This window comes from Oncorhynchus keta, chromosome 4, assembly GCF_023373465.1.
Source record: "Oncorhynchus keta strain PuntledgeMale-10-30-2019 chromosome 4, Oket_V2, whole genome shotgun sequence".
Taxonomy (NCBI): Eukaryota; Metazoa; Chordata; class Actinopteri; order Salmoniformes; family Salmonidae; genus Oncorhynchus; species Oncorhynchus keta.
In genome coordinates, this window is record NC_068424.1 from 87,680,130 (window position 1) to 87,707,577 (window position 27,448).

Genomic DNA, 27,448 nt, shown 5'->3' on the forward strand with positions numbered 1-27,448 from the left:
CACACACACACACACACACACACACACATATATATATATATATATATATATATATATATATATATATATATATATATATATAAATAATATACTAAACTAGAAAAAAAAACAAATAAAAATACAAATAAAAAAATAGCTTTGAAGATACCATACTTTAGACAAGTTAAACATACCAGGCAGAAGGCTACAGAGGTTAAAGGGCAATCTATAGTAACAGGGACAGAGCAAACACCTCACCATTATTCCTGTAAACAGTCAAGGGATAAGGGTGGAGAAATGCAACCACTCACAGAGAGTCATGGCCACAGACCGACCATCCACTGGACCAAAAATAACGTTTACAATGCTTTAAAATAAAAAATAGAATGATTATTCATGTAGGCGTGAACAAAATGTAAAAAATAACTGGGGGAAACAAGCTCAAACTTCAGTCTCTGCCCGGGCAAGATGAACAAGGCATCTGCGGATCACAATCAATAAGCACATGGACCTTAATGCCCCCACCCAGCAAAAACACAGAGAGAGGCTCCTCCAACCCTTAAATCACAGGGGGGTCAAATACAGACTTATTTTAGTTTTAATTGGAATGCCATCAGAGGATGTTTAAAGTAAGACCGGAATGGAGCCCAATCCTCATCAAACAGTTTGGGGTTCCCACGTGAATATGTAATTTGTTCTAGTTTCAGAGAGCACAACACATCCCTCACCCAATATGTATAAGATGGGGGAGCTGCCATCTTCCAGTTCTGTAGTATTAGCCGTCTAGCTAAAAGAGTTGTATAAGCAACAGTGTCCGACTGGATTCTTGATAGGGGGGGTACCCATGGGCAGTACTCCAAAAAGGGCTGTAAGGGGAGACGGATCTATAACAGTGTCATATATATCAGAGAAACATTTAAATATTAATTCCCAGAAACCTGACAGTTTATGACAGCCCCAAAACATATGCAACAGTGTGGCTGGTTCCACTTTACATCTGACACAGGTAGGATCAAAATCAGAGAATATTCTTACAAGTTTAGCCCCCAACCAGTGGATACGGTGAACCACCTTGAATTGAATGAGGCTGTGTCTAGTGCTAAAAGAGGACGAGTGCACCCTGTGCAGCACAGATTCCCAGGCGTCTTCCCCAAGTTCCTCCCCCAAATCCTTTTCCCATCGAGTCTTTAAAGGCACCAAAGAAGGGTTCTGTAAGTCATGAATTATTGCATATACATCTGAAATTGCACCCCTAGGAAGCTTGTTCAACTCCAAGATGCTCTCTATAGCTGTATTCGCAGGCCTATTGGTTAATCCAGGTGTGTTAGCTCTGACAAAGTTTCTAGTCTGGAGATAGCGGAAAAAGGGGGATTGGGGGAGATTGAACTTTTCCTGCAGCTGAGAAAAAGAGGCAAATGTATCATCAAAGAATAATTGGGCTAGCGAGGAGAGGCCTAGTGAGGAGAGGCCTAGCGAGGAGAGGCCTAGCGAGGAGAGGCCTAGCGAGGAGAGGCCTAGCGAGGAGAGGCCTAGCGAGGAGAGGCCTAGCGAGGAGAGGCCTAGCGAGGAGAGGCCCAGTGAGGAGAGGCCCAGTGAGGAGAGGCCCAGTGAGGAGAGGCCCAGTGAGGAGAGGCCCAGTGAGGAGAGGCCTAGTGAGGAGAGGCCTAGCGAGGAGAGGCCTAGCGAGGAGAGGCCTAGCGAGGAGAGGCCCAGTGAGGAGAGGCCCAGTGAGGAGAGGCCCAGTGAGGAGAGGCCCAGTGAGGAGAGGCCTAGTGAGGAGAGGCCTAGTGAGGAGAGGCCTAGTGAGGAGAGGCCTAGTGAGGAGAGGCCCAGTGAGGAGAGGCCCAGTGAGGAGAGGCCCAGTGAGGAGAGGCCCAGTGAGGAGAGGCCCAGTGAGGAGAGGCCTAGTGAGGAGAGGCCTAGTGAGGAGAGGCCTAGTGAGGAGAGGCCTAGTGAGGAGAGGCCTAGTGAGGAGAGGCCTAGCGAGGAGAGGCCTAGCGAGGAGAGGCCTAGCGAGGAGAGGCCCAGCGAGGAGAGGCCCAGCGAGGAGAGGCCCAGTGAGGAGAGGCCCAGTGAGGAGAGGCCTAGTGAGGAGAGGCCCAGTGAGGAGAGGCCCAGTGAGGAGAGGCCCAGTGAGGAGAGGCCCAGTGAGGAGAGGCCTAGTGAGGAGAGGCCTAGTGAGGAGAGGCCTAGTGAGGAGAGGCCTAGTGAGGAGAGGCCTAGTGAGGAGAGGCCTAGTGAGGAGAGGCCTAGCGAGGAGAGGCCTAGCGAGGAGAGGCCTAGCGAGGAGAGGCCTAGCGAGGAGAGGCCTAGCGAGGAGAGGCCTAGTGAGGAGAGGCCTAGCGAGGAGAGGCCTAGCGAGGAGAGGCCTAGCGAGGAGAGGCCCAGCGAGGAGAGGCCCAGCGAGGAGAGGCCCAGTGAGGAGAGGCCCAGTGAGGAGAGGCCCAGCGAGGAGAGGCCCAGTGAGGAGAGGCCTAGTGAGGATGAGGAGAGGCCTAGCGAGGAGAGGCCTAGCGAGGAGAGGCCTAGCGAGGAGAGGCCCAGCGAGGAGAGGCCCAGCGAGGAGAGGCCCAGCGAGGAGAGGCCTAGCGAGGAGAGGCCTAGCGAGGAGAGGCCTAGTGAGTGCCAAATGCCAAAAGCCCCATCATTCAAAGATGGAGGAAATAAAATGTTCTGATTGATTGGGCCTGATAGAGAAAAGCCTCAGAGGCTAAAGGCTAAACGGAACTGATTCCAAATTTTAAGAGACTGCTTTACAATTGGGTTGACACACCTTTTGCCTAGGGACACTGGGAGAGACGAGCACAACACAGAGGAAAGTGCTGCAGGTTTACACGATTCAGACTCCATCTGGACCCAGAGTGGTCTAGGGCCAGTAGGATCAGTCTGCAGCCACTACAGAACGGCTCTGAAATTTGCAGCCCAGTAGTATGTCTGAAAATTTGGTAGAGCTAAACCCCCCAATGACCTAGGCTTCTGTAAATGTTTTCTACCAATCCGTGGTACCTTGCCATCCCAAATAAAATGCATGAATGTTTGATCCAGTGAAATAAAGAAAGAATTTGTAATAAAAATGGGTAAACATTGAAATAAAGATTTGGGCAACACATTCATTTTAATGACATTAATCCTTCCGATAAGAGACAGGGGTAGCGAATTCCAAAAAGTAAAAGATTGTTTCAAGCTGTCTGCTAGAGCAACAAAGTTTTCCTGAAACAAATTTGAATATTTCCTTGTCACTTTTACTCCCAAGTAGGTGAATTCCCGGACAATCCTAAACTGAGAACTTGTAAAAGAGCACTTTAAAGCAGCCTTGTTTACCGGAAAAAGCTCACTCTTGCCTAGATTCAGCTTGTACCCTGAGATTGATCCAAACTGTTTAAGAACAGATAGGGCACGTGGCAATGAGGTATCAGGGTTGGAGATAAACAAAAGGAGGTCGTCAGCATATAGCGAGACTTTCTGCTCCCAGCCCGCCCTGATTATGCCTTGAATGGCTTCATTAGAGCGTAGTGCAATTGCGAGAGGCTCGATTGCCAAAGCAAACAACAAGGGGGAGAGTGGGCAACCCTGTCTGGATCCGCGGTGCAAGGGAAAATAGTCACGAGGACAAGTTATTAGTCCGAAGCCATGGGGGAAAAATAACAAATCTTTATCCACGCAATGAATTTGGGGCCAAAGCCAAATCTATAAAGGGCAGCTGTTAGGTAATCCCACTCAACGCGGTCAAACACTTTTTCGGCATCAAGTGAGTCCACCACCTCCGGGTCCTCCAACGCTGGGGAGTACAGTATATTCATAAGGCGCCTAATATTGAAGAATAAATGCCTATTTCTCACAAAGCCAGTCTGGTCAGAGTGTATTACTTGGTGCAGCAAGCCTTCCATACGGATGGCTAAAAGCTTAGCTAGGATTTTGTAATCACAGTTTAAAAGCGAGATTGGGCGATAGGATCCACATTCCAGGGGGTCTTTGTTTTTCTTTAATAGTAATGAAATTGAAGCCTGATAAAGACTAGGCGGTAGCTTTGAAGTATTGAGGCACTCTGCAAATAGTCGAGACAAGAATGGGCAAAGCAGACCAGAAAACGTCCTGTAAAATTCGGTTGGAAAACCGTCCGGACCCGGTGATTCCACTTTTCATTGCGGACACTGCTGTGGCAATCTCCTCAAGCGTAAATTCTTCTTCTAGACAGTCATGGGAGTCTGTATCAATTGAACGCATCGTCAAGCCATTAAAGAAGGAGTCAATCAGCAAAGGGTCTTGAGGGGATTCAGGGGTGTATAGCGCAGAGTAAAATTGTTTAAATTGATCATTGATCTCTTTATGTATAACTGTGGTGGCACCAGACGGGGTCCTTACTTGTGGGATTAAACGTGAGGCCTCAGATTTACAGATCTGATGCGCAAGGAGTTTACTGGCCTTGTCGCCTTGTTCATAGACTTTGTATCGAGCTCGCAAGAGTAACTGGTCAGCTTGCCTGGTAGAAAGCTCGTCAAATTCAGATTGGAGTAGTTGGCGCGCTCTTTATGCAGATCAGAGGAAGGATCCGTAGCATATTTCTCATCCAATGTGGCTATGGACTCGCTCAGGTCCCGAAGTCGCTGGGAGCGAACTCTGTTTTGGTTGGCTGTATAACAAATAATTTGGCCACGTAGGTATGCTTTGAGAGACTGCCATATGGCAGAGCAGGACAAGGTGATTTCAGAAGAAATTATATTGACAAACTCCTTATCTGAGAGTAAAATGGGGTTGAGACGCCATTGATAACACATAGGAGGTCGCTGGGGAAACTCTAGTTCAAGCACTAATGGTGAATGGGCAGAGATAACAATACTCTCGTAAGTACACTGCCAAAGGTTAGGCAGAAGTTTTTTGTCCAAAAATAATTAATCATTCCGGGAGTATGTTTGATGAACATGAGAATAAAAGGAATACTGTCTTTCTGTAGGATGTAGGAAACGCCAGGCCTCAAACATAGCATATTTCTGAAGAAAGGATTGAATAAGTAGGGCACATTTAGATGGGCCTGTATTTGTTTGTGAGGACTGGGGACATTTTACAGTTGAAATCCCCCCTAAAATCAACAAATGAGAATCTAAATTGGGAATAGCAGACAGAAAGGAAGAAATGAAACTTGTGTCATCCCAATTGGGAGCATAAACACTAGCCAAAACAAGAGTGGTAGAAAACAGTTCACTGGTTACTATGACGTATCGTCCCTTAGGATCAGCAATAACCTCAGAAGCTACAAAGGGAGTAGCTTTTTCAACCAGAATAGCAGCATCTCTTGATTTACTATGAAAGTTTGAGTGGAACACTTGACCAACCCAGTCCTTACGCATCCTAAAATGCTCACCAGTCCTCAAGTGAGCGAGATAGCCTAGAAACACAGGAGTTAAGTAAAACCTTAATACAATTAAATGAAAATGACTGAATGCTTGTAAGGCACGCACACTAGATGATCAAAACATTAGATCACATCAAATAAGCTTGAATAGTTTCGCCAACTATACAAGACTTTTTAATTACCGTTTATATTTTTGTTTTTTTTCCTCAACTTTTTCACTCCGGACGCTTTATCTTGACACGATTTGTCAGGACCTCCAACAGCCGAAGCTAAGTAGTAACATTAACATTATGCCTTCTAATTGCAGCCGCTGTACTCATAATATACAGGAGAACGATCGCCTTACGGTGAGGATAGCTGTGCTACAAGCCCAGCTTCAGACGCCATCGTTAGGCAAGGGTAATTTCAGTGTAGGAAAGGATGAAACAGCGTCTGTGCCACCAGTAAGTACAGATAGTAGTATAAATCCCCTGGCACAGTCCCCGCAGCCTGACAACCTTCTCACGGTTTCTGGAAGGAAATGCTGTAGGAGCGCTCAACCGGTGTCGCTCATTCAGCCGACAGAAACTTTCAACCGGTTTTCCCCATTAAGCAGCGGGTCGGTGTCAGAGGCCGAGTCTTCTCTGGTCTCTACTCCTCCCGTTACGGGGTCTGAGACGCCGAAGCTTCCCACCATTAGCTCTGACAAATTGAAAACTCTAGTCATTGGCGACTCCATTACCCGCAGTATTAGACTTAAAACGAATCATCCAGCGATCATACACTGTTTACCAGGGGGCAGGGCTACCGACGTTAAGGCTAATCTGAAGATGGTGCTGGCTAAAGCTAAAACTGGCGAGTGTAGAGAATATAGAGATATTGTTATCCACGTCGGCACCAACAATGTTAGGATGAAACAGTCAGAGAGCTTCTGCGTGTAAATCCGCTAGAAAGATGTCGGCATCGAGTAATTGTCTCTGGCCCCCTCCCAGTTAGGGGGAGTGATGAGCTCTACAGCAGAGTCTCACAACTCAATCGCTGGTTGAAAACTGTTTTCTGCCCCTCCCAAAAGATAGAATTTGTAGATAATTGGCCCTCTTTCTGGGACTCGCCCACAAACAGGACCAAGCCTGGCCTGCTGAGGAGTGACGGACTCCATCCTAGCTGGAGGGGTGCTCTCATCTTATCTACCAACATAGACAGGGCTCTAACTCCTCTAGCTCCACAATGAAATAGGGTGCAGGCCAGGCAGCAGGCTGTTAGCCAGCCTGCCAGCATAGTGGAGTCTGCCACTAGCACAGTCAGTGTAGTCAGCTCAGCTATCACCATTGAGACCGTGTCTGTGCCTCGACCAAGGTTGGGCAAAACTAAACATGGCGGTGTTCGCCTTACCAATCTTACTAGGATAAAGACCTCCATTCCTGTCATTACTGAAAGAGATCATGATACCTCACATCTCAAAATAGGGCTACTTAATGTTAGATCCCTTACTTCAAAGGCAATTATAGTCAATGAACTAATCACTGATCATAATGTTGATGTGATTGGCCTGACTGAAACATGGCTTAAGCTGTGTTAAATGAGGCCTCACCTCCTGGTTACACTACTTAAGCCTGATGAATTTACTGTGTTAAATGAGGCCTCACCTCCTGGTTACACTACTTAAGCCTGATGAATTTACTGTGTTAAATGAGGCCCCACCTCCTGGTTACACTGCTTAAGCCTGATGAATTTACTGTGTTAAATGAGGCCTCACCTCCTTGTTACACTACTTAAGCCTGATGAATTTACTGTGTTAAATGAGGCCCCACCTCCTGGTTACACTGCTTAAGCCTGATGAATTTACTGTGTTAAATGAGGCCTCACCTCCTTGTTACACTACTTAAGCCTGATGAATTTACTGTGTTAAATGAGGCACATTTGGAGGGAAGAGCTAGTTTACATAACAAACATTACTCATCTCATATGTATATACTGTTCTATACCATCTACAGCATCTTGTTTACATAACAAACATTACTCATCTCATATGTATATACTGTTCTATACCATCTACAGCATCTTGTTTACATAACAAACATTACTCATCTCATATGTATATACTGTTCTATACCATCTACAGCATCTTGTTTACATAACAAACATCACTCATCTCATATGTATATACTGTTCTATACCATCTACAGCATCTTGTTTACATAACAAACATTACTCATCTCATATGTATATACTGTTCTATACCATCTACAGCATCTTGCCTATGTCTGTCATTAGTCATGTTAGTCATGGTCCTTCTGTAGCTCAGTTGGTAGAGCATGGCGCTTGTAACGCCAGGGTAGTGGGTTCGATTCCCGGGACCACCCATACGTAGAATGTATGCACACATGACTGTAAGTCGATTTGGATAAAAGCGTCTGCTAAATGGCATATATTATGTTATATAACGCCACTTTAATAATGTTTACATAACCATCATTTCTCATCTAAACTCAGTTTTTCACAATTTCTGACATTTTACCCTAGTAAAAACTCTCTGTTTTAGGTCCGTTAGGATCACCACTTTATTTTAAGAATGTGAAATGTGAGAATAATAGTAGAGAGAATTATTTATTTCAGCTTTTATTTTTCAGCACATTTCCAGTGGGTCAGAAGTTTACATTCCCTCAATTATCATTTGGTAGCATTGCCTTTAAATTGTTTAACTTGGGTCAAACGTTTCGGGTAGCCTTCCACAAGCTTCCCACAATAAGTTGGGTGAATTTTGGCCGATTCCGCCTGACAGAGCTGGTGTAACTGAGTCAGGTTTGTGGGACTCCTTGCTCACACACACTTTTTCAGTTCTGCCCACAAACTTTCTAGAGGATTGAGGTCAGGGCTTTGTGATGGCCACTCCAATACCTTGACTTTGTTGTCTTTTAAGCCATTTTGCCACAACTTTGGAAGTATGCTTGGGGTCATTGTCCATTTGGAATAATCATTTGCGACCAAGCTTTAACTTCCTGACTGATGTCTTGAGATGTTGCTTCAATATATCAACATAATTTTCCTCCCTCATAATGCCATCTATTTTGTGAAGTGCACCAGTCCCTCCCGCAGCTGAGCACCCCGACAACATGATGCTGCCACCCCCATGCTTCACGGTTGGGATGGTGTTCTTCAGCTTGCAAGCCTCCCCATTCTTCCTCCAAACAAACTGCTTTTTTATGGCGGTTTTGGAGCAGTGGCTTCTTCCCTGTTGAACGGCCTTTCAGGTTATGTCGATATAGGACTCGTTTTACTGTGGATAAAGATACTTTTGTACCCTTTTCCTCCAGCATCTTCACAAGTTCCTGCGCTGTTGTTCTGGGATTGATTTGAACTTTTTGCACCAAAGTACATTCATCTCTAGGAGACAAAACACGTCTCCTTCCTGAGCGGTATGACGGCTGCGTGGTCCCATGGTGTTTATACTTGTGTACTATTGTGTGTACAGATGAACGTGGTACCTTCAGGCATTTGGAAATTGCTGCCAAGGATGAACCAGACTTGTGGAGGTCTACAATTATTTTTCAATGGTCTTGGCTAATTTCTTTTGATTTTCCTATGATGTCAAACAAAAAGGCACCTAGTTTGAAGGTGGGCCCTGAAGTAAATCCACAGGTACACCTCCAATTTACTCAAATGATCTCAATTAGCCTATCAGAAGCTTCTAAGGCCATGACATAATTTTCTGGAATTTTCCAAGCTGTTTAAAGGCACAGCCAACTTAGTGTATGTAAACTTCTGACCCACTGGAATTGTGATACAGTGAATTATAAATGAAATAATCTGTCTGTAAACAATTGTTGGAAAAGTTACCTGTCATGGACACAGTTGCTGTCCTAACATACTTGCCACATCTATAGTTTGTTAACAAGAAATTTGTGGAGTGGTTGAAAAACAAGTTTTAATGACTCCAACCTAAGTGTGTGTGTAAACTTCTGACTTCAACTGTATGTACTGTTCTATACCATCTACTGCCATACGGCCATCACTCATTCATATATTTTTATGTACATATTCTTATTCGTCCCTTACGTTTGTGTGCATAAGGTAGTTGTTGTGAAATTGTTAAATTACTTGTTAGATATTACTGCATGGTCGGAACTAGAAGCACAAGCATTTCGCTACACTCGCATTAACATCTGCTAACCATGTGTATGTGACCAATAAAATGTGATATGATTAGTGAACTCAATGTTGTTTTCATTGGCTAGTTTATTGACCAATTACATGTTTTTGTCAGATGAACCTGCGGTCTGTGTTCACACTGGAGCAGCAGCGAGTCCTGGATAGCTACTATGACAACGGGATGACCAATCAGAGCAAGAGCTGCTTCCAGCTGATCCTTCAGTGTTCTCAGGAGACCAAGCTGGACTTCAGTGTGGTGCGGGTATGTGGGGCTCTATAAATCTCAAATGCTTTTGTTTTTTTCTGTTTTTTTTTATTTTTCCAGTTTTCTGTTTTCCTCAGTTTTTGCTCTCAGTCACACTTTAATTGAAAAACAACTCAATTGGGTAAGTCCACAACCGTGCTTAAACCACACCAGGAGACAACTTTTGGGGTCTGGGAAAATTGAGAAATGTAGATTTGTTTTGTGTGCACCTAGCAAGAGACTGTTTAAGTGTTTTGTTTTTTTTGTAGCGCATGTGATGGTAGAGTTGATTTTAAAATAATCATGACCTCATTAAGCCAGGTAAGCATAGGCTACTTTTAAGTTAACATTTAAATGAGAAGGTTTTTGGGAAAGCCTTCTCATCTACTAGAACACTACTAACGGCGCACCGCTCATTTTGTCGGCTTCCTGTATCGTAATCACTCCTCTTTCACCCCAGCTGCCAAACTAACCCTGATTCAGATGACCATCCTACCCATGCTAGATTACGGAGACGTCATTTATAGATCGGCAGGTCAGGATGCTGTCGAGCGGCTAGATGTTCTTTACCATTCAGCCATCAGATTTGCCACCAATGCTCCTTATAGGACACATCACTGCACTCTATACTCCTCTGTAAACTGGTCATCTCTGTATACCCGTCGCAAGACCCACTGGTTGATGCTTATTTATAAAACCCTCTTAGGACTCACTCCCCCCCTATCTGAGATATCTACTGCAGCCCTCATCCTCCACCTGTTCACTCCCCCCCTATCTGAGATATCTACTGCAGCCCTCATCCTCCACATACAACACCTGTTCACTCCCCCCTATCTGAGATATCTACTGCAGCCCTCATCCTCCACATACAACACCCGTTCTGCCAGTCACATTCTGTCATGTGTTGCTACCATGCTGTGTTGTCATGTGTTGCTACCATGCTGTGTTGTCATGTGTTGCTACCATGCTGTGTTGTCATGTGTTGCTACCATGCTGTGTTGTCATGTGTTGCTACCATGCTGTGTTGTCATGTGTTGCTACCATGCTGTGTTGTCATGTGTTGCTACCATGCTGTGTTGTCATGTGTTGCTACCATGCTGTGTTGTCATGTGTTGCTGCCATGCTATGTTGTTGCCTTAGGTCTTTATGTAGTGTTGTGTTGTCTCTCTTTATGTAGTGTTGTGTTGTCTCTCTTTATGTAGTGTTGTGTTGTCTCTCTTTATGTAGTGTTGTGTTGTCTCTCTTTATGTAGTGTTGTGTTGTCTCTCTTTATGTAGTGTTGTGTTGTCTCTCTTTATGTAGTGTAGTGTTGTCTCTCTTTATGTAGTGTTGTGTTGTCTCTCTTTATGTAGTGTTGTGTTGTCTCTCTTTATGTAGTGTTGTGGTGTCTCTCTTTATGTAGTGATGTGTTGTCTCTCTTTATGTAGTGTTGTGGTGTCTCTCTTTATGTACTGTTGTGGTGTCTCTCTTTATGTAGTGTTGTGGTGTCTCTCTTTATGTAGTGTTGTGGTGTCTCTCTTTATGTAGTGTTGTGTAGTCTCTCTTTATGTAGTGTTGTGTTGTGTTGTCTCTCTTTATGTAGTGTTGTGTAGTCTCTCTTTATGTAGTGTTGTGGTGTCTCTCTTTATGTAGTGTTGTGTTGTCTCTCTTTATGTAGTGTTGTGTTGTCTCTCTTTATGTAGTGTTGTGGTGTCTCTCTTTATGTAGTGTTGTGGTGTCTCTCTTTATGTTGTGTTGTGTTGTCTCTCTTTATGTTGTGTTGTGTTGTCTCTCTTTATGTTGTGTTGTGTAGTCTCTCTTTATGTAGTGTTGTGTTGTCTCTCTTTATGTAGTGTTGTGGTGTCTCTCTTTATGTTGTGTTGTGTTGTCTCTCTTTATGTTGTGTTGTGTAGTCTCTCTTTATGTAGTGTTGTGTTGTCTCTCTTTATGTAGTGTTGTGGTGTCTCTCTTTATGTAGTGTTGTGGTGTCTCTCTTTATGTAGTGTTGTGTAGTCTCTCTTTATGTAGTGTTGTGTTGTGTTGTCTCTCTTTATGTAGTGTTGTGGTGTCTCTCTTTATGTAGTGTTGTGGTGTCTCTCTTTATGTTGTGTTGTGTTGTCTCTCTTTATGTTGTGTTGTCTCTCTTTATGTAGTGTTGTGTAGTCTCTCTTTATGTAGTGTTGTGGTGTCTCTCTTTATGTAGTGTAGTGAGGATTATAATTAACATTATAATACTTTTATATTTATATATAAATATGTATGTGGACACTCCTTCAAATTAGTGGGTTCTATTTCTGCCACACCCATTGCTGACAGGTGTATAAAATCAAGCACACTGTGATGCAATCTCCATAGACAAACATTGGCAGTAGATTGGCTGATACTGAGGAGCTCAGTGACTTTCAACGTGGCACCGTCATAGGATGCCACCTTTTCAACAAGTCAGTTCATAAAATTGATGCCTTGTTAGAGCTGCCCTGTCAACTGTAAGTGCTGTTATTGTGAAGTGGAAACATCTAGGAGCAACAACGGCTCAGCCGTGAAGTGGTAGACCACACAAGCTCACAGAACTGGACCGCAGAATGCTAAAGCGCAAAGCGCATAAAAATCGTCTGTCCTCTGTTGCAACACTCACTACCGAGTTCTAAACTGCCTCTGGAAGCAACGTCAGCACAATAATTGTTAGTCGGGTGCTTCGTGAAATGGGTTTCCATGGCATAGCAGCCACACACAAGCCTAAGATCACCATGCCCAATGTCAAGCGTTGGCTGGATTGGTGTAAAGCTCAACGCCATTGGACTCTGGAGCAGTGGAAATGTGTTCTCTAGAGTGATGAATCACGCTTCACCGTCTGACAGAGCTCAGGTACATCCTGTTTCCATTGATTAATTATCATTGTTTGTACAACTTGATTGGAGTCCACCTGTGGTAAAGTCAATTGATTGGACATGATTTGGAAAGGCATACACCTGTCTAAGGTCCCACTGTTAACAGTGCATGTCAGAGCAAAAACGAAGCCCTGAGGTCGACGGAATTGTCCGTAAAGCTCAGAGACAGGATTATGTCGTGGCATAGATCTGGGAAAGGGTACAAACAATTCTGCAGCATTGAAGATTCCCAAGAACACAGTGGACTCCATCATTCTTAAATGAAAGAAGTTTGGAAACACCAAGGCTCTTTCTAGAGCTGGTCGCCCGGCCAAACTGAGCAATCGAGGAAGAAGGCCCTTGGTCAGGGAGGTGACCAAGAACCCGATGGTCACTCTCACAGAGCTCCAGAGTTCCTCAGTGGAGATGGCTGTGCTTCTGGAAGGTTCTCCCATCTCAGCACTCCACCAATCAGGACTTTATAGTAGAGTGGCCAGACAGAAGCCACTCTTTAGCAAAAGGCAAATGCCAGCCCTCTTGGAATTTGCCAAAAGGCACCTAAAGGACTCTCAAACCATGAGAAAGAAGATTCTCTGTTCTGATGTAACCAAGATTGAAGTCTTTGGCCTGAATGCCAAGTGTCACATCTGGAGGAAACCTGGCACCATCCCTAAGGTGAAGCATGGTGGTGGCAGCATCATGTTGTGGGGATGTTTCTACAGCAGCAGGGACTGGGAGACTAGTCAGGATCGAGGGAAAGGTGAATGGCGAAAAGTACAGAGAGATCCTTGATGAAAATCTGCTCAGGACCTCAGACTGAGGCAAATGTTCACCTTCCAACCGGACAACAACCCTAAGCACACAGCCAAGACAACGCAGGAGTGGCTTCCGGACAAGTCTTTTTGAATGTCCTTGAGGTGCCCAGCCATAGCCCGGACTTGAAACTGATCGAACATCTCTGGAGAGATCTGAAAATAGCTGTGCAGCGACGCTCCCCATCCAACCTGACAGAGCTTGAGAGGATCTGCAGAGAAAAATGGGAGAAACTCTCCAAATACAGGTGTGCCAAGCTTTTAGCGTCATACCCAAGAAGACTCAAGTCTTTAATTGCTGCCAAAGGTGCTTCATCAAAGTACTGAGTAAAGTTTGAATACCTATGTAAATGTGATATCTCACTTAAAATATAAATAATAATAATAATAATAAAAATTCGAACCAGTTTTTGTTTTGTCATTATGGGGCGTAGATTACAGATGATTCTTTTTTTGTATGAATGTTGGAGTAAGGCTGTAACGTAACAAAATGTGGGAAAAGGGTCTGAAGACTTTCCGAGTGCGCTGTGTGTACAATACCAGTCAAAAGTTTGGACGCTCCTACTCATCCAAGGGTTTTTCTTTATTTTTTACTATTTTCTACTTTGTAGAATAATCAAACTATGAAATAACACATACGGGAATCATGTAGTAACCAAAAACAATATATTTTAGATTCTTCAAATTAGCCACTCTTTGCCTTGATAACCAACTTCATGAGGAATGCTTTTCCAACCGTATTGATGGAGTATGCTGTATCCACATACGCTGAGCACTTGTTAGCTGCTTTTCCTTCACTCTGTGTTTCAACTCATCCCAAACCATTTCAATTGCGTTGAGGTTGGGTGAATGTGGAGGCCAGGTCATCTGATGCAGCACTCCATCACTCTCCTTCTTGGTCAGGTAGCCCTTACACAGCCTGGAGGTGTGTTTTGGGTCATTGTCCTGTTGAAAAACAAATTATCGTCCCACTAAGCGCAAACCAGATGGGATGGCTATTGCTGCAGAATGCTGTGGTAGCCATGCTGGTTAACTGTGCCTTGAACTTTAAATAGATCACCGACAGTGTCACCAGCAAAGCACCATCACACCTCCTCCATGCTTCACGGTGGGAACCGCACATGCTGAGATCATCCATTCACCTAGTCTGCATCTCACAAAGACACCACACCTCCTCCTCCATGCTTCACGGTGGGAACCTCACATGCTGAGATCATCCATTCACCTAGTCTGCATCTCACAATGACACCACACCTCCTCCTCCATGCTTCACGGTGGGAACCTCACATGCTGAGATCATCCATTCCATCCTACTCTGCATCTCACAAAGCGGTTGGAAACAAAAATCAAATTTGGACTCATCAGAACAGATTTCCACCAGTCTAATGTCCATTGCTCATGTTTCTTGGACTAAACAAGTCTCTTCTTCTTATTGGTGTCCTTTAGTAGTGGTTTCATTGTAGCAAGTCTCTTCTTATTGGTGTCCTTTAGTAGTGGTTTCATTGTAGCAAGTCTCTTCTTATTGGTGTCCTTTAGTAGTGGTTTCATTGTAGCAAATCTCTTCTTATTGGTGTCCTTTAGTAGTGGTTTCATTGTAGCAAGTCTCTTCTTATTGGTGTCCTTTAGTAGTGGTTTCATTGTAGCAAGTCTCTTCTTATTGGTGTCCTTTAGTAGTGGTTTCATTGTAGCAAGTCTCTTCTTATTGGTGTCCTTTAGTAGTGGTTTCATTGTAGCAAGTCTCTTCTTATTGGTGTCCTTTAGTAGTGGTTTCATTGTAGCAAGTCTCTTCTTATTGCGGTCCTTTAGTAGTGGTTTCATTGTAGCAAGTCTCTTCTTATTGCGGTCCTTTAGTAGTGGTTTCATTGTAGCAAGTCTCTTCTTATTGGTGTCCTTTAGTAGTGGTTTCATTGTAGCAAGTCTCTTCTTATTGGTGTCCTTTAGTAGTGGTTTCATTGTAGCAAGTCTCTTCTTATTGCGGTCCTTTAGTAGTGGTTTCATTGTAGCAAGTCTCTTCTTATTGCGGTCCTTTAGTAGTGGTTTCATTGTAGCAAGTCTCTTCTTATTGGTGTCCTTTAGTAGTGGTTTCATTGTAGCAAGTCTCTTCTTATTGGTGTCCTTTAGTAGTGGTTTCATTGTAGCAAGTCTCTTCTTATTGGTGTCCTTTAGTAGTGGTTTCATTGTAGCAAGTCTCTTCTTATTGGTGTCCTTTAGTAGTGGTTTCATTGTAGCAAGTCTCTTCTTATTGGTGTCCTTTAGTAGTGGTTTCATTGTAGCAAGTCTCTTCTTATTGGTGTCCTTTAGTAGTGGTTTCATTGTAGCAAGTCTCTTCTTATTGGTGTCCTTTAGTAGTGGTTTCATTGTAGCAAGTCTCTTCTTATTGGTGTCCTTTAGTAGTGGTTTCATTGTAGCAAGTCTCTTCTTATTGCGGTCCTTTAGTAGTGGTTTCATTGTAGCAAGTCTCTTCTTATTGCGGTCCTTTAGTAGTGGTTTCATTGTAGCAAGTCTCTTCTTATTGCGGTCCTTTAGTAGTGGTTTCATTGTAGCAAGTCTCTTCTTATTGGTGTCCTTTAGTAGTGGTTTCATTGTAGCAAGTCTCTTCTTATTGCGGTCCTTTAGTAGTGGTTTCATTGTAGCAAGTCTCTTCTTATTGGTGTCCTTTAGTAGTGGTTTCATTGTAGCAAGTCTCTTCTTATTGGTGTCCTTTAGTAGTGGTTTCATTGTAGCAAGTCTCTTCTTATTGCGGTCCTTTAGTAGTGGTTTCATTGTAGCAAGTCTCTTCTTATTGCGGTCCTTTAGTAGTGGTTTCATTGTAGCAAGTCTCTTCTTATTGGTGTCCTTTAGTAGTGGTTTCATTGTAGCAAGTCTCTTCTTATTGGTGTCCTTTAGTAGTGGTTTCATTGTAGCAAGTCTCTTCTTATTGGTGTCCTTTAGTAGTGGTTTCATTGTAGCAAGTCTCTTCTTATTGGTGTCCTTTAGTAGTGGTTTCATTGTAGCAAGTCTCTTCTTATTGGTGTCCTTTAGTAGTGGTTTCATTGTAGCAAGTCTCTTCTTATTGGTGTCCTTTAGTAGTGGTTTCATTGTAGCAAGTCTCTTCTTATTGGTGTCCTTTAGTAGTGGTTTCATTGTAGCAAGTCTCTTCTTATTGGTGTCCTTTAGTAGTGGTTTCATTGTAGCAAGTCTCTTCTTATTGGTGTCCTTTAGTAGTGGTTTCATTGTAGCAAGTCTCTTCTTATTGGTGTCCTTTAGTAGTGGTTTCATTGTAGCAAGTCTCTTCTTCTTATTGGTGTCCTTTAGTAGTGGTTTCATTGTAGCAAGTCTCTTCTCCTTTATTGGTTTCATTGTAGTCCTTTTATTGGTGTCCTTTAGTAGTGGTTTCATTGTAGCAAGTCTCTTCTTATTGGTGTCCTTTAGGTTTCAGTGGTTTTCATTGTAGCAAGTCTTGTAGCAAGTTCTTCTTATTGGTGTCCTTTAGTAGTGGTTTCATTGTAGCAAGTCTCTTCTTATTGGTGTCCTTTAGTAGTGGTTTCATTGTAGCAAGTCTCTTCTTATTGGTGTCCTTTAGTAGTGGTTTCATTGTAGCAAGTCTCTTCTTATTGGTGTCCTTTAGTAGTGGTTTCATTGTAGCAAGTCTCTTCTTATTGGTGTCCTTTAGTAGTGGTTTCATTGTAGCAAGTCTCTTCTTATTGGTGTCCTTTAGTAGTGGTTTCATTGTAGCAAGTCTCTTCTTATTGGTGTCCTTTAGTAGTGGTTTCATTGTAGCAAGTCTCTTCTTATTGGTGTCCTTTAGTAGTGGTTTCATTGTAGCAAGTCTCTTCTTCTTATTGGTGTCCTTTAGTAGTGGTTTCATTGTAGCAAGTCTCTTCTTATTGGTGTCCTTTAGTAGTGGTTTCATTGTAGCAAGTCTCTTCTTATTGGTGTCCTTTAGTAGTGGTTTCATTGTAGCAAGTCTCTTCTTATTGGTGTCCTTTAGTAGTGGTTTCATTGTAGCAAGTCTCTTCTTCTTATTGGTGTCCTTTAGTAGTGGTTTCATTGGTTTCTTTTATTGGTGTCCTTTAGTAGTGGTTTCAAGTCTCTTCTTATTGGTGTCCTTTAGTAGTGGTTTCATTGTAGCAAGTCTCTTCTTATTGGTGTCCTTTAGTAGTGGTTTCATTGTAGCAAGTCTCTTCTTATTGTCCTTTTTAGTGTCCTTTAGTAGTGGTTTCATTGTAGCAAGTCTCTTCTTATTGGTGTCCTTTAGTAGTGGTTTCATTGTAGCAAGTCTCTTCTTATTGGGTCCTTTAGTAGTGGTTTCATTGTAGCAAGTCTCTTCTTATTGTCCTTTAGTAGTGGTTTCATTGTAGCAAGTCTCTTCTTATTGCGGTCCTTTAGTAGTGGTTTCATTGTAGCAAGTCTCTTCTTATTGGTGTCCTTTAGTAGTGGTTTCATTGTAGCAAGTCTCTTCTTATTGGTGTCCTTTAGTAGTGGTTTCATTGTAGCAAGTCTCTTTTATTGGTGTCCTTTAGTAGTGGTTTCATTGTAGCAAGTCTCTTCTTATTGGTGTCCTTTAGTAGTGGTTTCATTGTAGCAAGTCTCTTCTTATTGGTGTCCTTTAGTAGTGGTTTCATTGTAGCAAGTCTCTTCTTATTGGTGTCCTTTAGTAGTGGTTTCATTGTAGCAAGTCTCTTCTTATTGCAAGTCTCTTCTTATTGTGTCCTTTAGTAGTGGTTTCATTGTAGCAAGTCTCTTCTTATTGGTGTCCTTTAGTAGTGGTTTCATTGTAGCAAGTCTCTTCTTATTGGTGTCCTTTAGTAGTGGTTTCATTGTAGCAAGTCTCTTCTTATTGGTGTCCTTTAGTAGTGGTTTCATTGTAGCAAGTCTCTTCTTATTGCGGTCCTTTAGTAGTGGTTTCATTGTAGCAAGTCTCTTCTTATTGCGGTCCTTTAGTAGTGGTTTTTCATTGTAGCAAGTCTCTTCTTATTGGTGTCCTTTAGTAGTGGTTTCATTGTAGCAAGTCTCTTCTTATTGGTGTCCTTTAGTAGTGGTTTCATTGTAGCAAGTCTCTTCTTATTGGTGTCCTTTAGTAGTGGTTTCATTGTAGCAAGTCTCTTCTTATTGGTGTCCTTTAGTAGTGGTTTCATTGTAGCAAGTCTCTTCTTATTGGTGTCCTTTAGTAGTGGTTTCATTGTAGCAAGTCTCTTCTTATTGGTGTCCTTTAGTAGTGGTTTCATTGTAGCAAGTCTCTTCTTATTGGTGTCCTTTAGTAGTGGTTTCATTGTAGCAAGTCTCTTCTTATTGGTGTCCTTTAGTAGTGGTTTCATTGTAGCAAGTCTCTTCTTATTGGTGTCCTTTAGTAGTGGTTTCATTGTAGCAAGTCTCTTCTTATTGGTGTCCTTTAGTAGTGGTTTCATTGTAGCAAGTCTCTTCTTATTGGTGTCCTTTAGTAGTGGTTTCATTGTAGCAAGTCTCTTCTTATTGGTGTCCTTTAGTAGTGGTTTCATTGTAGCAAGTCTCTTCTTATTGGTGTCCTTTAGTAGTGGTTTCATTGTAGCAAGTCTCTTCTTATTGCGGTCCTTTAGTAGTGGTTTCATTGTAGCAAGTCTCTTCTTCTTGTGTCCTTTAGTAGTGGTTTCATTGTAGCAAGTCTCTTCTTATTGGTGTCCTTTAGTAGTGGTTTCATTGTAGCAAGTCTCTTCTTATTGGTGTCCTTTAGTAGTGGTTTCATTGTAGCAAGTCTCTTCTTATTGGTGTCCTTTAGTAGTGGTTTCATTGTAGCAAGTCTCTTCTTATTGGTGTCCTTTAGTAGTGGTTTCATTGTAGCAAGTCTCTTCTTATTGGTGTCCTTTAGTAGTGGTTTCATTGTAGCAAGTCTCTTCTTATTGGTGTCCTTTAGTAGTGGTTTCATTGTAGCAAGTCTCTTCTTATTGGTGTCCTTTAGTAGTGGTTTCATTGTAGCAAGTCTCTTCTTATTGGTGTCCTTTAGTAGTGGTTTCATTGTAGCAAGTCTCTTCTTATTGGTGTCCTTTAGTAGTGGTTTCATTGTAGCAAGTCTCTTCTTATTGGTGTCCTTTAGTAGTGGTTTCATTGTAGCAAGTCTCTTCTTATTGGTGTCCTTTAGTAGTGGTTTCATTGTAGCAAGTCTCTTCTTCTTATTGGTGTCCTTTAGTAGTGGTTTCATTGTAGCAAGTCTCTTCTTCTTATTGGTGTCCTTTAGTAGTGGTTTCATTGTAGCAAGTCTCTTCTTCTTATTGGTGTCCTTTAGTAGTGGTTTCATTGTAGCAAGTCTCTTCTTATTGGTGTCCTTTAGTAGTGGTTTCATTGTAGCAAGTCTCTTCTTCTTATTGGTGTCCTTTAGTAGTGGTTTCATTGTAGCAAGTCTCTTCTTCTTATTGGTGTCCTTTAGTAGTGGTTTCATTGTAGCAAGTCTCTTCTTATTGGTGTCCTTTAGTAGTGGTTTCATTGTAGCAAGTCTCTTCTTATTGGTGTCCTTTAGTAGTGGTTTCATTGTAGCAAGTCTCTTCTTATTGGTGTCCTTTAGTAGTGGTTTCATTGTAGCAAGTCTCTTCTTATTGCGGTCCTTTAGTAGTGGTTTCATTGTAGCAAGTCTCTTCTTATTGCGGTCCTTTAGTAGTGGTTTCATTGTAGCAAGTCTCTTCTTATTGCGGTCCTTTAGTAGTGGTTTCATTGTAGCAAGTCTCTTATTATTGGTGTCCTTTAGTAGTGGTTTCATTGTAGCAAGTCTCTTCTTATTGGTGTCCTTTAGTAGTGGTTTCATTGTAGCAAGTCTCTTCTTATTGGTGTCCTTTAGTAGTGGTTTCATTGTAGCAAGTCTCTTCTTATTGGTGTCCTTTAGTAGTGGTTTCATTGTAGCAAGTCTCTTCTTATTGGTGTCCTTTAGTAGTGGTTTCATTGTAGCAAGTCTCTTCTTATTGGTGTCCTTTAGTAGTGGTTTCATTGTAGCAAGTCTCTTCTTATTGCGGTCCTTTAGTAGTGGTTTCATTGTAGCAAGTCTCTTCTTATTGCGGTCCTTTAGTAGTGGTTTCATTGTAGCAAGTCTCTTCTTATTGCGGTCCTTTAGTAGTGGTTTCATTGTAGCAAGTCTCTTCTTATTGGTGTCCTTTAGTAGTGGTTTCATTGTAGCAAGTCTCTTCTTATTGGTGTCCTTTAGTAGTGGTTTCATTGTAGCAAGTCTCTTCTTATTGGTGTCCTTTAGTAGTGGTTTCATTGTAGCAAGTCTCTTCTTCTTATTGGTGTCCTTTAGTAGTGGTTTCATTGTAGCAAGTCTCTTCTTCTTATTGGTGTCCTTTAGTAGTGGTTTCATTGTAGCAAGTCTCTTCTTCTTATTGGTGTCCTTTAGTAGTGGTTTCATTGTAGCAAGTCTCTTCTTCTTATTGGTGTCCTTTAGTAGTGGTTTCATTGTAGCAAGTCTCTTCTTCTTATTGGTGTCCTTTAGTAGTGGTTTCATTGTAGCAAGTCTCTTCTTCTTATTGGTGTCCTTTAGTAGTGGTTTCATTGTAGCAAGTCTCTTCTTCTTATTGGTGTCCTTTAGTAGTGGTTTCATTGTAGCAAGTCTCTTCTTCTTATTGGTGTCCTTTAGTAGTGGTTTCATTGTAGCAAGTCTCTTCTTATTGGTGTCCTTTAGTAGTGGTTTCATTGTAGCAAGTCTCTTCTTATTGGTGTCCTTTAGTAGTGGTTTCATTGTAGCAAGTCTCTTCTTATTGGTGTCCTTTAGTAGTGGTTTCATTGTAGCAAGTCTCTTCTTATTGGTGTCCTTTAGTAGTGGTTTCATTGTAGCAAGTCTCTTCTTATTGGTGTCCTTTAGTAGTGGTTTCATTGTAGCAAGTCTCTTCTTATTGGTGTCCTTTAGTAGTGGTTTCATTGTAGCAAGTCTCTTCTTATTGGTGTCCTTTAGTAGTGGTTTCATTGTAGCAAGTCTCTTCTTATTGGTGTCCTTTAGTAGTGGTTTCATTGTAGCAAGTCTCTTCTTCTTATTGGTGTCCTTTAGTAGTGGTTTCATTGTAGCAAGTCTCTTCTTCTTATTGGTGTCCTTTAGTAGTGGTTTCATTGTAGCAAGTCTCTTCTTATTGGTGTCCTTTAGTAGTGGTTTCTTTACAGCAATTCAACCATGAAGCCCTGATTCATGCAGTCTCCTCTGAACAGTTCATGTTGAGATGTGTCTGTTACTTCAACTCTGTGAAGCATTTATTTGGGCTGCAATTTCTGAGGCTGCTAACTCTAATAAACTTATCCTCAGCAGCAGAGATAACTCTGTGTCTTCCTTTCCTGTGGCGGTCCTCATCAGAGCCAGTTTCATCATAGCACTTGATGGTTTTTGCGACTGCACTTTCAAGGTTCTTTAAATTTTCCGGATTGACTTACCATCATGTTTCTCTTTGCTTATTTGAGCTGTTCTTGCCATAATAATATGTTTTTTTTTTACCAAATAGGGATATCTTCTGTATACCAACCCTACCTTGTCACAACACAACTGATTGGCTCAAACACACAACTGATTGGCTCAAACACACAACTGATTGGCTCAAACACACAACTGATTGGCTCAAACACACAACTGATTGGCTCAAACACACAACTGATTTGCTAAAACGCATTAAGAAGAAATTAAATTCCACAAATTAACTTTTAACAAGGCATACCTGTTCATTGAAATGTGTTCCAGGTGACTGCCTCATGAACCTGGTTGAGAGAATGCCAAGAGTGTGCAAAGCTGTCAAGGCAGAGAGGTGGCTACTTTGAAGAATCTCAAATATAAAATATATTTAGATTTGTTTAACACTTTGGTTACTACATGATTCATGTGTTATTTCATAGTTTTGATGTCTTCACTATGATTCTACAATGTCAAAATAAAGAAAAACCCTGGAATGAGTAGGTGTGTAAGCTTTTGACTGGTACTATATACATGCATGCATACATATATTACCGTTCAAATGTTTGGGGTCACTTTGAAATTTCCTTGTTTTTGAAAGAAAAGCACATTTTTTGCCCGCTAAAATAACATCAAATTGATCTGAAATACAGTGTAGACATTTGTTAATGTTGTAAATTACTATTGTAGCTGAAAACAGCTGAGTTTTTATGGAATATCTACATAGGCGTACAGAGGCCCATTATCAGCAACCAATGGCTTCGCTGTTTAAACTTGTCGATTTAAAAAAAATATATATATATATTTTTTAAACGCCTGCATCCAGGAGTCGCCTCTTCACTGTTGACGTTGAGACGGGGTTTTGCGGGTACTATTTAATGAAGCTTCCAGTTGAGGACTTGTGAGGCGTCTGTTTCTCAAACCAGACACTGTAATGTACTCGTCCTCTTGCTCAGTTGTGCACCGGGGCCTCCCACTCCTCTTTCTATTCTGGTTAGAGACAGTTTCTGTGAAGGGAGTAGTACAAAGCGTTGTATATGAGATTCAGTTTCTTGGCAATTTCTCGCATGGAATAGCCTTAATTTCTCAGAACAAGAATAGACTGATTAGTTTTGGAAGAAAGTTCTTTGTTTCTGGCCATTTTAAGCCTGTAATCGAACCCACAAATGCTGATGCTCCAGATACTCAACTAGTCATAAGGTCAGTTTTATTCCTTCTTTAATCAGAACAACAGTTTTCAGCTGTGCTAACATAATTGCAAAAGGGTTTTCTAATGATCAATTAGCCTTTTAAAATGATCAATTTGGATTGGCTAACACAATGTGCCATTGAAACACAGGAGTGATGGTTGCTGATAATGGGCCTCTGTACAACTATGTAGATGTTCCATTTAAAAATCAATCGTTTCCAGCTACGATAGTCATTTACAACATTAACAATGTCTACACTGTATTTCTGATCAATTTGATGTTATTTTAATGGACAAAAATATTTGCTTTGATTTTAAAAACAAGGACATTTCTTAGTGACCCTACACTTTAGAACAGTAGAGTATACAGTCTGAAGTCTGAGGTTTCCATACACCTTAGCCAAATACATTTAAACTCAGTTTTTCACAATTCCTGACATTTCATCCTAGTAAAAATGTATTTCTTAGGTCAGTTAGGATCACCACTTTATTTTAAGAATGTCAGAATAATAGTAGAGAGTGATTCATTTCAGTATTTTTTTCTGTCATCACATTCCGAGTGGGTTGTTTTGCTTTCGGTCCCCCCCCAGACTCACAAGACTGTTCAGAAGGAAAACCCCGGGAACCACTGACTTAGGAAGTACAGGGAAAACGTACTTAAATGAATGGAAGTACAGTGGGTTCGGAAAGTATTCAGACCTCTTTACTTTTTCCACATTTTGTTACGACTCTAAAATGGATTAAATAAATGCTGAAGTATAATTACAAGCATTTCATAAGTGTCAAAGGCTTTTATTGACAATTACATGAAGTTAATGCAAAGAGTCAATATTTGCAGTGTTGACCATTCTTTTTCAAGACCTCTGCAATCCGCCCTGGCATGCTGTCAATTAACTTCTGGGCCACATCCTGACTGATGGCATGCTGTCAATTAACTTGTGGGCCACATCCTGACTGATGGCATGCTGTCAATTAACTTCTGGGCCACATCCTGACTGATGGCATGCTGTCAATTAACTTCTGGGCCACATCCTGACTGATGGCATGCTGTCAATTAACTTGTGGGCCACATCCTGACTGATGGCATGCTGTCAATTAACTTCTGGGCCACATCCTGACTGATGGCATGCTGTCAATTAACTTGTGGGCCACATCCTGACTGATGGCATGCTGTCAATTAACTTCTGGGCCACATCCTGACTGATGGCATGCTGTCAATTAACTTCTGGGCCACATCCTGACTGATGGCATGCTGTCAATTAACTTGTGGGCCACATCCTGACTGATGGCATGCTGTCAATTAACTTGTGGGCCACATCCTGACTGATGGCATGCTGTCAATTAACTTGTGGGCCACATCCTGACTGATGGCATGCTGTCAATTAACTTGTGGGCCACATCCTGACTGATGGCATGCTGTCAATTAACTTGTGGGCCACATCCTGACTGATGGCATGCTGTCAATTAACTTCTGGGCCACATCCTGACTGATGGCATGCTGTCAATTAACTTCTGGGCCACATCCTGACTGATGGCATGCTGTCAATTAACTTCTGGGCCACATCCTGACTGATGGCATGCTGTCAATTAACTTCTGGGCCACATCCTGACTGATGGCATGCTGTCAATTAACTTCTGGGCCACATCCTGACTGATGGCAGCCCATTCTTACATAATCAATGCTTGGAGTTTGTCAGAATTTGTGGGTTTATGTTTGTCCACCCGCCTCTTGAGGATTGACCACAAGTTCTCAATGGGATTAAGGTCTGTGGAGTTCCCTGGCCATGGACCCAACATATCGATGTTTTGTTCCCCGAGCCACTTAGTTATCACTTTTGCCTTATGGCAAGGTGCTCCATCATGCTGGAAAAGGCATTGTTCGTCACAAGACTGTTCCTGGATGGTTGGGAGAAGTTGCTCTCGGAGGATGTGTTGGTACCAGTCTTTATTCATGGCTGTGTTCTTAGGCAACATTGTGAGTGAGCCCACTCCCTTGGCTGAGAGGCAACCCCACACATGAATGGTCTCAGGATGCTTTACTGTTGGCATGACACAGGACTGATGGTAGCGCTCACCTTGTCTTCTCCGGACAAGCTTTTTTCCGGATGCCCCAAACGATCATAAAGGGGATTCAGAGAAAATGACTTTACCCCAGTCCTCAGCAGTCCAATCCCTGTACCTTCTGCAGAATATCAGTCTGTCCCTGATGTTTTCCCTGGAGTTGCTCCTTTGCTGCCCTTCTTGACACCAGGCCATCCTCCAAAAGTCTTTGCCTCACTGTGCGTGCAGATGCACTCACACCTGCCTGCTGCCATTCCTGAGCAAGCTCTGTACTGGTGATGCCCCGATCCCGCAGCTGAATCAACTTTAGGAGACGGTCCTGGCGCTTGCTGGACTTTCTTGGGCTCCCTGAAGCCGCCTTCACAACAATTTAACCGCTGTCCTTGAAGTTCTTGATGATTCGATAAATTGTTGATTTAGGTTCAATCTTACTGGCAGCAATATAATTGCCTGTGAAGCCCTTTTTGTGCAAAGCACTGATGAAGGCTCGTTTCCTTGCAGGCAATCATGGTTGACAGAGGAAGAACAATGATTCCAAGCACCAACCTCCTTTGAAGCTTCCAGTCTGTTATTTGAACTCAATCAGCATGACAGAGAGAATCTCCAGCCTTGTCCTCATCAACACTCACACCAGTGTTAACGAGAGAATCACTGACATGATGTCAGCTGGTCCTTTTGTGGCAGGGCTGAAATGTAGTGGAAATGTTTTTTGGGGGATTCAGTTAATTTGCATGAATTTGCAATTCATCTGATCACTCTTCATTACATCCTGGAGTATATGCAAATTGCCATCATACAAACTGAGGCAGCAGACTGTGAAAATAAACATTAAACTCTAAACATTTGGCCATGACTGTAGCGTGAGTGATTTTATTTCAGCTTTTCCTTCATCACATTCCCAGTGGGTCGAAAGTTTACATACACTCAATTATCATTTGGTAGCATTGCCTTTAAATTGTTCAACTTCGGTCAAACGTTTCAGGTAGCCTTCTACAAGCTTCCCACAACAAGTTGAGTGAATTTTGGCCCATTCCTCCTGACAGAGCTGGTGTAACTGAGTCAGGTTTGTAGGCCTCCTTGCTCACACACGCTTTTTCAGTTCTGCCAACAAACTTTCTATAGGATTGAGGTCAGGAGTTTGTGATGGCCACTCCAATACCTTGTCTTGTCCTTAAGCCATTTTGCCACAACTTTGGATGTATGCTTGGGGTCATTGTTCATTTGGAAGACCCATTTGCGACCAAGCTTTAACTTCCTGACTGATGTATTGAGATGTTGCTTCAATATATCAACATAATTTTCCTCCCTCATGATGCCATCTATTTTGTGAAGTGCACCAGTCCCTCCTGCAGCAAAGCACCCCACAACATGATGCTGCCACCCCCATGCTTCACGGTTTTGATGGTGTTTTCCTCGGCTTGTAAGCCTCCCCCTTTTTCCTCCAAACATAACGATGGTCATTATGGCCAAACAGTTCTATTTTTGTATCATCAGACCAGAGGACATTTCTCCAAAAAGTACAATCTTTGTCCCCATGTTCAGTTGCAAACCGTAGTCTGGCTTTTTTATGGTGGTTTTTGAGCAGTGGTCTCTTCCTTGCTGAGCGGCCTTTCAGGATATGTCGATATAGGACTCGTTTTACTGTGGAAATAGATACTTTTGTACCTGTTTCCTCCAGCATCTTCACAAGATCCTTTGCTGATGTTCTGGGATTGATTTTCACCTTTAACACCAAAGTACATTCATTTCTAGGAGACAGAACCCGTCTCCTTCCTGAGCGGTATGACGGCTACGTGGTCCCATGGTGTTTATACTTGCGTACTATTGTTTGTACAGATGAACATGGTACCTTCAAGTGTTTGGAAATTGCTCTCAAGGATGAACCAGACTTTTGGAGGTCTTGGCTGATTTCTTTTGATTTTCCCATGATGTCAAGCAAAGAGGCACTGAGTTTGAAGGTAGGCCTTAATATAGCCACAGGTACAATTCCAATTGACTCAAATTATGTCAATTAGCCTATCAGAAGCTTCTAAGGCATTGACATCATTTTCTGGAATTTTCCAAGCTGTTTAGACAGTCAACTTAGTGTATGTAAACGTCTGACCCACTGGAATTGTGATACAGTGAATTAGAAGTGAAATAATCTGTCTGTAAACAATTGTTGGAAAAATTACTTGTCATGGACAAAGTAGATGTCCTAACCGACTTGCCAAAACTATAGTTTGTTAACAAGAAATGTGTGGAGTGGTTGAAAAACGAGTTTTAATGACTCCAATGACTCCAAATGTATGTAAACTTCAACTGTCTCTCCAGACCTGGGTGGTGGTGGTGGTGGTATTAGTGGTGGTGGTGGTGGTGGTGGTATTAGTGGTGGTGGTAGTAGTAGTGTTAACTATGTGTCTCTCTCTCTCCAGACTTGGGTGGTGGTGGTGGTGGTGGTGGTGGTGGTGGTATTAGGGTGGTGGTGGTGGTGG

At 42.3% G+C, this 27,448-nt stretch overlaps 1 protein-coding gene across 3 annotated transcripts in view; it reads left to right on the forward strand.

Moving 5' to 3' along the window:
- hdx (highly divergent homeobox) overlaps positions 1–27,448 on the forward strand; it is a 47,753-nt gene that overhangs the window by 1,371 nt on the left and 18,934 nt on the right. For 2 of the 3 annotated variants that reach the window (XM_052518168.1, XM_052518169.1), the window contains exon 2: positions 9,573–9,719. In XM_052518168.1, coding sequence (XP_052374128.1) covers positions 9,573–9,719 — 147 coding nt within the window. Of the gene's footprint in view, positions 1–2,489; positions 2,598–9,572; positions 9,720–27,448 lie in introns of those variants that run through there. The other variant, XM_052518171.1, reaches the window with a different exon arrangement.